The sequence below is a fragment of the Scardinius erythrophthalmus genome (genome assembly GCF_964197995.2).
Source record: "Scardinius erythrophthalmus genome assembly, contig: HAP1_SCAFFOLD_689, whole genome shotgun sequence".
NCBI classification, from domain to species: Eukaryota; Metazoa; Chordata; class Actinopteri; order Cypriniformes; family Leuciscidae; genus Scardinius; species Scardinius erythrophthalmus.
This window is the reverse complement of record NW_028295932.1, coordinates 1-14029: the sequence shown is the minus strand read 5'-3', so window position 1 is coordinate 14029 and position 14029 is coordinate 1. Positions and strand designations below refer to the sequence as shown.

The following is a 14029-nucleotide window of genomic DNA, read 5'->3' as shown; positions in this document are numbered from 1 at the left end:
TCACATGATGAACACAACAAAAATTCAAAAATTCAAAAATTCAAACACAACAAAAATTTTTTTTTTTTCATTCCTTAATACAAAACAATACACCAAATAACACCAATAAAGATGATTCTGCTCCAGCATCCCATCTTTGGTCCTAACCAGTCATTGGGGGTAAAATCCCCTGGGACGCATGAAATGAAATGTGCAGGCAGACTTCTTCCAATCCATCGTGTCCTACAAAATTAGAAGCACTGATAATGCATCCTTTTTATAAAATGGAAGCATATATCTGTATGTGAGGCAATTTGATGCATTTCTTTTCATTAAAGTAGTATAGTGCAACAGCCACCATACATGTACAGTATGTGTAGTCACAGCACAGAGTACAGCACTCAAAAGTTACAGTAGAGAGCAGTCTGACCCCTACTGTACCTTTTTTCCTCCCTGAAGTTTCTGATACAGTTTTTCTTGATTGTTTACACACATTTTCTGAAAGCATGCCTCATATTCTCAGAACTCTACACACAAATCAAAAAACACACACACAATGGGCAAAACCCCTCAATTCTCCTGCAAAATGAAACTTTACATTCAAAACAATGTTATTTCTTCTCAAAATGGTATTTTGTTTTCAAATGACACACACAAACCATCATATGAATAGACATTTATAAGAACCAGTTGAACACTGATGTGTTCAGTGTAAAACACTATGATGAATGGAAAACACTTCTTCTCCATCCATCATAATGACTTAGGTATTTTCTTGTTCAGTGTTACACTTACTACAGACAGTACATACATAAATGTTGTAAAATATCTGAGAATATTGTTTTTATACTCAGAACACACAAATACACGGTAACAAATACATTTTATTGTTCCCACAAAAACAATGTACACAGTGTACATCCCAACCAATTAAAAAGTTGTACATAGAGTTGTCTACATACAAAACAACAGAAGAATTGCCTGTGTACATTTACAGTAAAAAATGTTGGCATCCATTGCCCCATTGAAGAGCTGACCTGTTGCTCTTTTATGCTAAAGCTCTGATTGTTAATTGTAAAACTGTGTGACGGGTGTTTGCCCATATGAAGAGTCAGTGTGCATATTTGAATGGCAGTGTGTTCCTTGTGAAAACAAGAGATTTTCTGCATGAAAATTGTGCCATAAGCAGAGAATTGTGTGTAGTGTTTTGAAAATGGTTTTAGAACTGCAATTTGAGTGTAAAGCAGGAATTGTCCTTGTAGTTTCGCAGAATTGGTTCAGGGGGTTCGTGAATGCGTTACATGTTGTGCTCATTGTGTCTCAAGTACCAGTATTTGTGTGTAAACAATTGAGAAAAACTGTAATGGAAGCGACGGTGAAGTGACTCTCAAGTTTGGCTGTACTCGTCGCCCAGCCTCCTTAGTCATAGCCTACCATGGACAAGAACATGGTCAACTAAAAAGGCACAAATCTCATCTGAGACTGCTTGTCTTTTTGCCCTCCCCCTTCTCCTCCCCCTCTCATCTTATCCCTTTCATCGATATATTGAAGGTTCTCGATTGCTGTGTGACCAGTTTTGACTCTTTGTGTTTCCTCCTGGGTGATTGTGTGCTAATTGAGCTGAAGCTGTGCTGAATGCTAGTGCTTTCTAAATTACAACATTGTGTACGGCAATGATAAATGAAGGGATATGTGTGTAAAGTTTTGCAGTGAAAGTTCAAGAAATCTTACTCATGTGTCAAAACTGGGGAATAGTGTTTATAGTTTGGGGAAAAGGGTGTGCTTTTTGATGAATGGTGTTATGGTTTTGAAATTTTAGGGTTAGGGTTAGTGTTTCAGCAATCGAGTAAAACTGTAACATGCCTTAACACACCTTAGATACACATTACTTATTATACTAGATCGATCTTGTTTAATTACAAGCCAGGTTGGTTTGAAAATAAGTAAAAAGACATGCATTAAAGTAATGAATTAATAATGCAGTGTGATGTTAAATTAAAAAAAATTCCACATATAAATACGTGATGTTTTTTTTCTCCAGCTATTGACTTTTATCAACCATAAAAATATAAAATCTTATTTTTCAATAATAATGGATGAAAAAGAAAAAAACATAAAATGCTCATCTTTGGAAATACTTTATTTCTTGTCTTTTACAACAATACTACTGAAAATACACCAAATGCATATTTGTCAAACAAGCCATAAGGCTGTATTTAAAAAACACTGGACTGTGAGGTTAAGTTCACTTGAAAAGCTCCAGCAGAAAAGAGAATCAAGTCATCTGTAATAATATACAATAAAGAATAATCATAACAAAAAAACAGTGTATTTTTCTGTTACATACTATAATGCATCTGTGCAGTAATATAAAATTACACAACAGTTATATCCTACAGTATAATACACTCAATCAAATAGCGATCCATAGGCAGCCTCTGAAAAAAAAAATGACATAGACAGACACAGACACTGCTGCTGCACCGCAGAATAAGTAAATGTGGAGAAATGCAAGTAATCAAGAATGAGTTTTTACATCATGGCCTAAATGTGATGATAAAGGAATGGTCATGAGGTCACCAAAGTCATCATGTGCTTACAAGATTTCATGGCAATCTGCACAATTAGACAATATCAAATACAATGTCAAATTTTACATTCTGGTCTAATGGTTGTGCTACAGGGAATGTCATGAGGTCAACAAAAATGACATGATTCATTGCTCAGCAAAATACAAAAATTGGTTCATAACATTTGTTGTATGCAAGTCAAAAGTTTGGCCTGATGTTGGTGCAAAAGGAAAGGTCACAGGGTCACCACAATCAAGGGGAGTCTCTCTTAAAAGAGTATGAATACACTACCCAAATATCATGTGAGCCCAGTAATTACATCTGGTAATATCATACATGCTAAGTTGACATTTTTGGCTAAGATTGGTGCACCTATACTGGTAGGTTTGTGCATCTTCATTGAACTGTGCAATGTGCTTACTAAATTTAGGACATACTAGCTTTGGGACATACTACTTTGTCATCTTAATGGACAGATCTGTCGCGTGCATCATGTCACCGTTAACTGCCCTGTCAATCATCTTGTTAAAATTCTCCATTCAATCTAATTTTATTTTCTACCGTTTCGGAGAGAAATGTAGTTGCACGTTGATCTGCCAGTCGTGGGTCTTTCATGCGGAGACTCTCCTCATGTGTTTGCAATTTGAATATAATGATGTAAAAGTTAATGGCTAAAACGTATCTTTACAAAAGTCCACAATGCATCTGCAGATGCAATATAATGTAGACAACACTGAATAAATACATTTTCGTCAGGTTAGATACTGATAATTAATCACTCTAACCCCTTTATCTAAACCTCTCTACATAACCGCTGGATTCACGCGTCCTCCATGTCTGTAGTTTTTTAACACTTTTCACTCGTGTTTGTAGTTCTAACCGAATCCTCGTCCAACGCGCGATGGGTTGTGGGCAATATTAGCCGTTATAGTGTGCATCGATCTGCACTTCGGATTCTGACCGGAAATAGTAGACCATCCGGGTATATTTGGAACACTCATTTCAACGATTTGGGACGTACTAATTCTATTTTCGAATGCTATTTAGGATGGATAGTATGCGAATTGGGACGCACCTACAGTTTGAATTTTCAACAAGATATAATGCACACAGATTTTGATGAGGTAAATCAGCATACTAATAATACACAGATATAGGGCAAGTCCATTTCCTTCAACACAGTCCTTCGTTCAGCTTCCATCTGGGGAAATACAGAAAACAATAATAAGAGGCTGAATTTCAGCTGTTTTAGCATAAATAAAATACACAAATAAATTACTAAGAATAACAGTATTAGGGGGTTATTCCAAAAACTAACAAACATACATATTAATAAATAAATAAATGACCTAAATTGTGTTTTCCTCTTCATCCTCACTGGTGTCTGGACTACTGAGGCCACTTTGATCTTCCTCTTCAACATGTAGAAGGACAGAGGCCTCAGGACCTAAGGCAGTCTTATACTGTTGGAGGACCACTTGGAACCTTTCTGACACCTCTGACAGTCTTCTTCTTAAGAGACAGCAAAGTCCCTCATTTCCCTTGTCTACGTCTCAAAATACAAAAGAGATTACATTAAAGACAAACTATGTTAAGATTATTCAATAAGGCCAAAGAACTAACCTATTAAAATCTACATAGCAGGATGGTTGCCATTTTTATGTGTATCGCTGACATGGGACCAGGCTAGCTTCTGTATAAAACGACTTGAGGCAACATGACGGCTCACTGAGATGACTTTATGGAGGGAGGCCCAAAGCAGCATATAAGCGTTTTGTGCCCATGTCTGATAGCTGTTTTAAGTTAACAGTTTTCTTCTTCACTACAGTTATGCTGAAGTAACACATTGTGTTAGTTCCTGACCATCAAGGTTTTCTATGTTGACTGGAGGAAATAATAATAAGATTAATCTTGATGTTATGCTAACCCCATGTAACATATCAGGACACAAATTACAATGGTCAAAATTCTTTTGTTCATTTACGCTTTCAAGTAACAGCCATAATACAACATATCTGCACATCTTTCAAGCATCAATCTTTACAACCTTACTGACTTGTTACCATAGCTACAGTAACAATTGTAATCCCCATTTTATGTATATCCCAAAGGACCACGGCAAAGAGAGCCATAACCGTTCTACTCCATCCAAGTTCTGTGACTGATGTGTTTTTTTGTATGTTTTTTTTAAACACATTAGATGGACAGGGTTTTAATTAAACTTACCCTCCTCAGCCAACTTGTTCTTGAGAACCATTGCCAGGCTCTGCAACCACGTGCAGTGTTGTGCCATCTCCAACACCAAAACGCTTGTTTCCTCATGCAGTCGCCTTGTTAACATCACTTGGTCGTGCACTCGTTTCTTGATCGAAATATTTGCTAAGAATCAATAACAGTTACATGTATCCATGAGACAATCTTGCATAATCACTGCAAACATTGACTTTTTTTTAATCAAATCGATACATAAGAAAACTGAAAATACACCATTAAACTAAATTAATATTACAACACTCAATATGTAACATGCATGCCTTAGTTCAGTATACTCTATAAAGCAGAACTGTAAATAAATTCCTGTGAAGCATCTACAAACAGACATACCACTGCCATGAACCTCCCACGGCCATATTTGAGACACAGTACTCTCTCCAGTTAGGGAATGCTCCACCACAGCTACGTCAATGTTTGTTGCCGATTCTAGTACAAGATCATTGTATTTCTGTATCTCCTGAAGAAGGAGTTTTTTGTCTTCTGCCAGCTTCCTTCGAAGGCGATGGCGAAACTTGCTGCTGTCTAGAAAGACATGAAGTACAGAGGCAGAGGTTTTTGACAGAACTCTTCAACAATAAAAAAATTATAGCACCAAAAAATTGAAAAGCAAAGCTGCAGTTATTGAAAACATAATGAAATACAGTATGTGAAAATTATAATGTAGACTGACATGGGAAACAAATTGTCCAAGGTGTAACATTTAGGGGGGAATCTATTTGCATGATTTTCATGATTGCCTGAAAATAATAATTGTGCATTAATTAATTTAGAATTGGCAGTTTTTTATCTAAATACGTTCCCCTTCCACGGAGGCCTCTATGTTGCACCTCCATGTTCCTACAGTAGCCCACAACGGACAAACAAACACTAGATAGTACCTCTCACATTTTCTCGTCGGCTACCGTAGCTTGGAAAGATAGAGGTGAGGGAAGCTGGTTGCAATCGTCAAACCTCACTGATAGATGCCACTAATTCCTACCACTAAATCCTACAGACTGGTCATTTAAAGAACAGAATTCAACGATTGAGCTGAACTGTGCTACTACACTTATTTGCTAATTCCATGTTGGTGGAGTAGGATGCATACAGTAGCCTGAACTTATCAACCTATTATATTATATTATATAGTTATACCATTCTGACGGTAGAGGGTTCGCTTCCGGTGCCTCACACTAAGGTAGAGCCCCTCAATTGACTGCTGAAGTCCTCTGTGTGTGGTGCCTTGACTGGCACGAGATGTATCAGGTGTCTCTGTAGAAGATATAACGAAAGCAAATTCACTGTTAAAACAACACAGAACCGTTTCTCTGCTTGAATTTCATGTAAAACCTTTTAATCAAACTTATTTAAACTTTGTATGTGCACTTCCTGCAGGAAACTGGAATATACTAATAAACCTGACATCATAAATGTGGCATCACATTAGATGATGATCAACCTACTATTTTTTGCTGCTCTTTAATATCAAACATAAAATTTAGATTGTAGAAAGGGATGTTTGTTGTTTCTTTTATCTGGTCATGCTTACCACCAGCTGCCCATTCCTTTACATCAGATAGCCACTGTGACACCACTTCATCTGTGCAATCTAGCTCTGTTTTTAGGTCAGCTAGCCTTGCAGTCTCATCATGGAGTCTCTGACAAGTCTGATGAACAGTGTTATACAATAATAAGGATTAAAACTTGATTAACAACAGGCCAAGTAAACACAACAAAAGGACACACAAAACAATTAATATGAGACTTACCTTCACATATCTTGTGGAAAGTGCCTGATGTAAAGAGATATTTTTTTTCTCGTTCCACCCCATTGCATGCAACGTAAGCATGTCCACCCGTGCTGTTGAAAGCAAATAATGAGGTTATGATGATCAATCTAAAAATTTTTTACAAGAATATTGCAAACTCCGGTCACCTGCTTTGGACATATATTTGGTCGTCAGGGCACAACGTGAGAGGTAGCTGTTCACTTGCTCCACCTCCTCACCAGCGGTAGTCCCTGCTCCTTCCTGGTTCCTGCCACTCCAATTAATCTGTTAGTAAAGGGTGGAAGAAATTCAATTTAATTTTATTTATATAGCCCAATATCACAAACCACAATTTGCATCAAAGGGCATTACATTCCATGCAAGAAATGGTTATGCAAAAACACAAGATAACATAGTGTAGCTTAACTTATATTTAATATTATTAATGTGCTTGTAAATATTACAAATGTACATAAGATGCCAAAATATTATACACACCTCACACTTAGTAGCATGGGCTCGAGCATGCATTACACTGAGAAAGGGTTTCATAGTGGTCAGTTCCTGAAGAGCAGGAAGGACACTAGCAACTTTCTCCAGGTATGGCCAGTATTTGCATGCCACGTCCATTGCGAAGAATTGTGCCTTGGCTGGCATGAGCTCCTTCTGAAGGTACAGAGGGTAGGCAAATATCTCCCCCCTGTACATATTAAGGGCTTTCAAAAGGAACCCATGGCGACACACAGCAACCTCCATCCCCTCTTCATCCAATTTTGAAGCCCTCCTTGAAGTTTCCCTCGCTGCTGTCCACTGGGAGTCCCCACATGTGCCTCTTCCCTGTGTCTATGAAACACAAAACAAACACGACAAATCAAATAAAAGCAATGGTGTCATTCAATATATGGCATTTTGATTTTGTAATTGATATGCAGGAGTAATTGAAGTGGGGGTTACGTTTATTATTGTAACAACTATTTTGTCAACTTGCATTTTTCACTGCTTTCTGTATGGTGTCGACAAATCTAGACACCGCGCTGTCTTCAGCCACAAAGAGCCCCTCAAAAAAGCCAGGATCATCAGAGCTGAGGAAGAAAGAAAAATAGAAAATCCATTCATGAAATATATGAAGTAAGAAAATAAATCAATAAAAAGACTGGAAGAAAGATCACCTTCCGTTTCGGCGAAAGCGATATAGCTTTCTGTTTCCATCTGCTGAAACAGCCAACATTTCTGGTGTGCAGGCTGGGCAGGTGAAAGGAGCACTACAGCAGAGCTGGTCTTCCTCAAATGATGCATACGAAAGCTCTAAGAAGCTACGCTGCAGTGCATCGCCGTTGATAGATCCAGACTGGAAAATATATAGAATGAAATAGTATTTTGATATTGTCTGCTTATGGAATTTTTTTTATAAAATGGTAATAACATTTACACTTACTCTTCCTCCACACTTAGTGCGATGTTCCAGCAGCTTTGCGAAGGCTTGTCTGGAGAATCCCGGAGAGATGATCTTGAGTTCCTGAAAGGAGCTCAAGAGGTCCAGTGTATAAAGTGTGGAATTGGTGACGGAGGCTGGCCAATATCCACTTCTTAGGAGGTCTTTAAAGTCAGGGGTCCACTGCTGCTGGCATGTTTGACATTCATACAATGGCTGATGCAAGTCAAAACGCCCTTGGAACAAAAAAAAATAATTAAAAATATAATACACATTTACCACATACTTAATTTTACAACACTTAGTTCATTATGCACATTGTGAATGGTTAAGAGACATTGCGCAAGTTCCTATAATCCCACATTTATATTTTCAAATTCACTAAATTCCACACTGCTGTGTTGATTGGACATCATGCTGGAAAGATGCTAGGACAAAAAAAAAAAAAAAAACATCTGTCTTTGTTTCAGTTAATAACATTACCATGTGCTATTCCATATTTCTGTCACTTCTGCAATTGTAAGCACAATGCCACAGCACAATAGTGTGAAAAACATCACATCTACAATATATATATATATATATATTTTTATTTTATTTTTTTTACCATTGATGGTAATTAAAATCACTGGTTTGCCTGGTAACACAGTGAAGTTTGTGCCTCCACAGGAGCAGTCTGGCACCTTCACAGTTGGCAAAATGCAAGCTGGCAAAAAGAAGGAAAACCAATCATTTAGATTATCTGTAACTGTCTGCAGACACACATTGAACAGCAAAATTAAAGCTTTCGTGAGAACGTACCTTGCTCATGGGTGCAATATCCATCCTCCCCTTTAATGATGCATGTGGTCGGAGGAATGGCTTCAAAAAAACCACGAATCATGCATTCCCTGTTGTGGAGTGGATGTTTTTTGTGATGCAATACATCACAGTCCCCACAGAACCACTCCTCAGGAAGACACTCCCTGCACCTAAGGAGAAAATTATATATATAAAATTAATATTATAATATAATACATTATTATATGTTATATGAATAACTCATATAAAGTACTGTACACTCTATTTAAGCTATTTACCTTTTACTAGGTTTGATTTTATTGTATAGGATTGCATAGTGCCTCAGTGTTTAGCACTGTCACCTCACAGCAAGAAGGTCCTAGATGTACTTTTCTCATTAATGTGTTTTTCATCTGGGTATCTAAGTCTTCTCCCATCCCAAAAGACATGCATCTTAGCCTATAAAGCAGGGCACTCTGCAAACCTACCCTGGGTAATTGAAGTTTGATATTAATGAAAACCAACCTAATAACAGCAGGCTCGTTGCAAAGGCAACACAGGGGATGACCAACAGCCTCTATTGAAATAAGGCATTTTAGGTGGTATGGTCTTGCTTCTTTCCAGCGCTCAGAGGCTTTCTGCTGCCGAAAAGACCATGATGATGCAGAGCTACTTTGAGGCTGAGCAGCAGAAGGACATGACGCCAAAATATCAGAGAGCCTCTCCATATTTTTTTCTGTAAAGAAAATCCAAAAATAAAGCGGTAAGGGATAATTTAGATAAGGAACAATTAAAAGTCAACTGATCAGTATTAGAATGAACACTTTTTTTATACTGTGCAAGCTTAAATTAATCACTGTGAATTACCAAATTCCCCTTGAGGATTTAGTTTTGTTGAGATTGCAGTAAGTGGAACCTCCACACTGGATGACAGGGAGCCCTCAACCGTGGGGTATGTGGCTGTAAAACAGCACATAGAAGAATAAGAACAAGTTAGGCTATCACACTCTATTCTTGTTCTTCTTTTCAAACTATATACTAAACAATTTATGAAATCAGACATATTTTTGTTAAGTACTTGGTAGTGTCTTCTACAATAGTGTCACTAATGTTTTTTTAGTTATTTGAATATCTTAAACTCTCAATAAACAATTACAGTGTTCTAATTTGAGTTGGTCCAACATTATCATTGTAAATTCCTCCTACAAATGTCAAATAATTCAGATATAACCTGTAGCGGAGGCATGGCGTCGCCCTCCTCGCCTCCCCCTCGGCTTACCACGTCCTACAGAGTCCCTTTTAGAGGTGTGTGGAGGGTCTCGTACACGTTTCCTCTCATCAGCTGCTCTCTGTGTATTGGAGTGAATATTTCTTGTAAGACTGATGTTGATAAAAGTACGGTAACCAAAAGGCAGGTAACTTGTGAAAGGAAAACACAACATAGTGTGTTAGTAAGGTGTTGAACAGCTTAAATGAGCCTTGGAATAGATTCTCCAAGTCTCTGTAACTCAGAGGGATGGAACTGCATATACTACTATTATTATTATTATATTCCCTTATTAACACGTCACAGAACATGGCAGGATGCATCATGCAATATACCTGTATAAAATCTTCTGCACTCATCATTCTTACATATTCCTCATCACGTTTTACTTTAATTTATGTTTGTTTTTATAAAATGATTGAGGTGTACAAAAACTCTAACCTTGGCTTCAGCTAGAATGTGTTCATGTTTCAGCTCCAGAGCCATGCGTCTCCCCTCTTGGTAGTGGGGATCCTTTGAATCAAGTTTATGCTTGGTGGCCATTGCAATGCAGTCAGATACAGACAGACAGTCAGATACAGACAGACAGTCAGATACAGACAGACAGACAGACAGTCAGATACAAACAGACAGACTGACAAAGATGGGTAAGACAGACAAGTAGTGCTAGACAAAGACAGACAGGGAGGAAAGAAAGAGCAATAGATAAAGACTGTGAGATAGATAAAGATTGAGGATGAAAGAGAGGATGTAAGATATAGAAAATAATGAAGAGATAGAGGTTGGCTCTTAAAAGTGCCTTTGGGTTTTGAAAATCAGGTTCGGATAGGTTCGACAGGTGATATGTTTGACAGGATCTGCATGGAGAACAACAGAAAATGTTAATTATGTAGTGTTGTTGATATAAGATTTAAAAAGTGTACCCTAATAGTGAGTGATTCCCATTTTCTTGTAAATGCTTAGGATAAATAAATACAGATTCACGTTGTTTCTATTTCCTGTGCTACTGTTAAAAGTCGCGTAAGTTAACATTTTTTTTTAAAGGCGCGTAACATGTGCCTGGGGTTCGCCATAAAGGCAGCGTTATGTGCAGTATAACGTTAGACCAAGTGATAATATTGTTATTACTAACACATTACAGTGACGTTGAGTGTGAACCACGATGATCGAGAGAAAATCACATCATCTAAATGTCCCCAATTACTATTCCCCCAATAAATTCTCAATAAGCAGTTACACGTCCAAAATATATGTGGACTACATCATGTGGACATGATATATATATCACAACATGTTTTTTTTATGTGGAAATAGGCTAACGTTACTCATAATTTTATTTTGTATATATACATCTACAGCTATATATCTAGGCTTAGAACATGTTTTTTTTTTTTTTAACTCGTAATTTTCTTCATTTTGGACGTGTAAATAATGCTTATGAATTCATCTTGCTTATTAGACTGTTGTAAGCGACTTACCGTGGTGGAATCGCGCTGGGCAATGGTTTCTGCGATGGTCGCACACAGTGACGTGTTGCACAAAATTGCGCCAAAATATCAATCATAATTAAAAGTACAGTCTTAATATTTTATATCCGTGCTCAATTTTAAAGGGGTCAGCATAAATGTCCAAGTGAAGGAAAAACGAGTATGTAGCCATTACATTTAAACACATATCACTTCCCAGAATACATCCATCTCTTTGCGAAAGGATATGTCCATATAAAGTAATATAAACATTTCTGCAGTAGGCTATATAATTAATTTATTACAACTGCATAAACAGTATTGAGATGAAAGTTCTATAAAAGTAGGCTATTCTTTTTTTCTTTTTTCTTTTTTGGGGCGCAGAAAAAAAAGAAAAGTAGGCTCACTATAAGCCATTGCAATTTGAAATAACATCGACAATTATAAAATATCCCACAATAAATTAAGGCATGTTTTAAGCCTACAGCAAATATGCAGTCCTGCAATTATGTCGTTTTAATGTAGTCCACAATAATATAAAAAAGAGGAAAAATCGTGATATTACCGATTTAGAAAAGGGTTTCAGCTAGCTACCCTCAACGTCGGCTTATGGACGTGAGGGGGAAATTACCACAATATGTGATCGAAAATTATAAAATATCCCACCTAAATGAAGGAATGTTTTAAGCAAATAGAAAATATACCGTCTTGTAATTATGTAATTTTAATGTAGCCCAAAATTATATAAAAAGAGAGGAAAAAGAGTTAGGTTTAGGAAAATAATAAAAGTTCAAAATTCAAAGATGAGTGATTTGCACTCAAATCTATCGGACGACCCTCTCCGTTGTCAAGTGACGAATAGGGGGTACCCTCAACGTCGGCTTTGGACGTGAGGGGGAAATGACCAAACGGCATAGCCTATGCTGAGCCTATGTGACGAATAGGGGTGAGACCATGTTGCAAAGAAAGACGTGGTGCAGGCACGAAAAATACGTCCCTTTGAAATACATTAGATTGAAAGTCGTGCTGAGTGACACGAAAAAAAGAAGGAAATTCGTGCCTAGGGACACGAATCAATAGATTCATGTTGAGTAGCCTATACCGAATATAAAGTAATAAAAACGAGAATTAAAATCACCTGATTAAATGTTGTGTAATGTAGCCCTTAAAGTCTGCAAAATTAATAACAATTGAGAAAAAACTATAGCCTACTGTGCTCTCGAAAGAAAAACGTGGTGCAAGCACGAAAAATATGTCCCATTGAAATACATTAGATTGAAAGTCGTGCTGAGTGACACGAAAAAAGGAAGGAAATTCGTGCCTATGGACACGAATCAATTTGTGCTGAGTAGCGTACCGAATACAATACAACGAGGATTAAAATCTCCTGATTAAATGTTGAGTAATGTAGCCCTTAAAGTTTGCAAAAGGAATAGCCAAACATTTGAGAAAAAAACAATAGTGTGCTCTCGAAAGAAAGACGTGGTGCATACGCCCCATTGAAATACATTAGATTGAAAGTCGTGCTGAGTGACACGAAAAAAAGAAGGAAATTCGTGCCCATAGACACGAATCAATTTGTTTTTGAGTAACCTACCGAATACAATACAGAGATGATTAAAACCACCTGATTAAATGTTGTGTAATGTAGCCCTTAAAGTCTGCAAAATAATAACAATTGAGAAAAAACAATACTGTGCTCTCGAAAGAAAAACGTGGTGCAAGCACGAAAAATACGTCCAATTGAAATACATTAGATTGAAAGTCGTGCTGAGTGACACGAAAAAAGGAAGGAAATTCGTGCCTATGGACACGAATAAATTCGTGTTGAGTAGCCTACCGAATACAATACAACGAGGATTAAAATCTCCTGATTAAATGTTGAGTAATGTAGCCCTTTAAGTTTGCAAAAGGAATAGCCCAACATTTGAGAAAAAACAATTGTGTGTTCCCGAAAGAAAGACGTGCAAGCACGAAAAATACGTCCCATTGAAATACATTGAATGTCGTGCTGGGTGACACGAAAAAAAGAAGGATATTTGTGCCCTTGGACACGAATAAATAGATTAATGTTGAGTAGCCAACCGAATATAAAGCAATAAAAACGACGATTAAAATCTCTTGATTAAATATTGAGTAATGTAGCTCTTAGCAAAATGAATTACAATTGAGAAAAAACAATACTGTGCTCTCGAAAGAAAAACGTGGTGCAGGCACGAAAAATACGTCCCATTGAAATACATTAGATTGAAAGTCGTGCTGAGTGACACGAAAAAATAGGGAAAATCGTGTCCACGAACACGAATCAATAGATTAAATTTCGTGACTATGTCACGAACTGCCGTGAGACTGGGTTGGATACCCCGTGACTACATTGATCAAGTGACAGAGGTACGAGGATTTAATGATGAGCAGAAAGAGCAATACTTCAACAAAAACAGCAGACCAGAGGTTGCTAGAAATCTCATCAGTCACATCAAGAAATCCAGGAGTCTCTATATCATGTGCCATAT

At 37.3% G+C, this 14029-nt stretch overlaps 1 protein-coding gene across 2 annotated transcripts; it reads right to left on the bottom strand.

Annotated features, from left to right (window-relative positions):
* Positions 1-2101: 2101 nt before the first annotated feature.
* Positions 2102-12998, bottom strand: LOC308686718 (uncharacterized protein). Of its 2 annotated transcripts, none has more exons than XM_081395155.1 (18): positions 10492-12998; positions 10015-10132; positions 9651-9743; positions 9309-9519; positions 8805-8974; positions 8611-8709; positions 8007-8239; positions 7741-7919; positions 7560-7653; positions 7070-7414; positions 6739-6856; positions 6572-6663; positions 6352-6469; positions 5958-6074; positions 5154-5345; positions 4776-4928; positions 3899-4101; positions 2102-3750 (listed from the first exon to the last, which is right to left on the bottom strand). In XM_081395155.1, the coding sequence occupies exons 1-17, from the start codon at positions 10591-10593 to the stop codon at positions 3899-3901; spliced, it is 2637 nt and encodes an 878-aa protein (XP_081251281.1). In that variant the 5' UTR covers positions 10594-12998; the 3' UTR covers positions 2102-3750. The 2 variants fall into 2 exon arrangements, with proteins under 2 accessions (XP_081251281.1, XP_081251282.1); XM_081395156.1 differs by having other exon boundaries at positions 3899-4095.
* Positions 12999-14029: the final 1031 nt, after the last annotated feature.

Bases quoted from the DNA above. Each gene is read 5' to 3' on its own strand.
- LOC308686718 (XM_081395155.1), bottom strand. From the start codon at position 10,593: ATGGCCACCAAGCATAAACTTGATTCAAAGGATCCCCACTACCAAGAG. The intron at 8,710-8,804 runs GTACGTTCTCAC...TCTTTTTGCCAG, and splicing joins ATATTGCACCCATGAGCAAG to CTTGCATTTTGCCAACTGTG. The intron at 4,102-4,775 runs GTAAGTTTAATT...TTGTATTTTGAG, and splicing joins GAACAAGTTGGCTGAGGAGG to ACGTAGACAAGGGAAATGAG.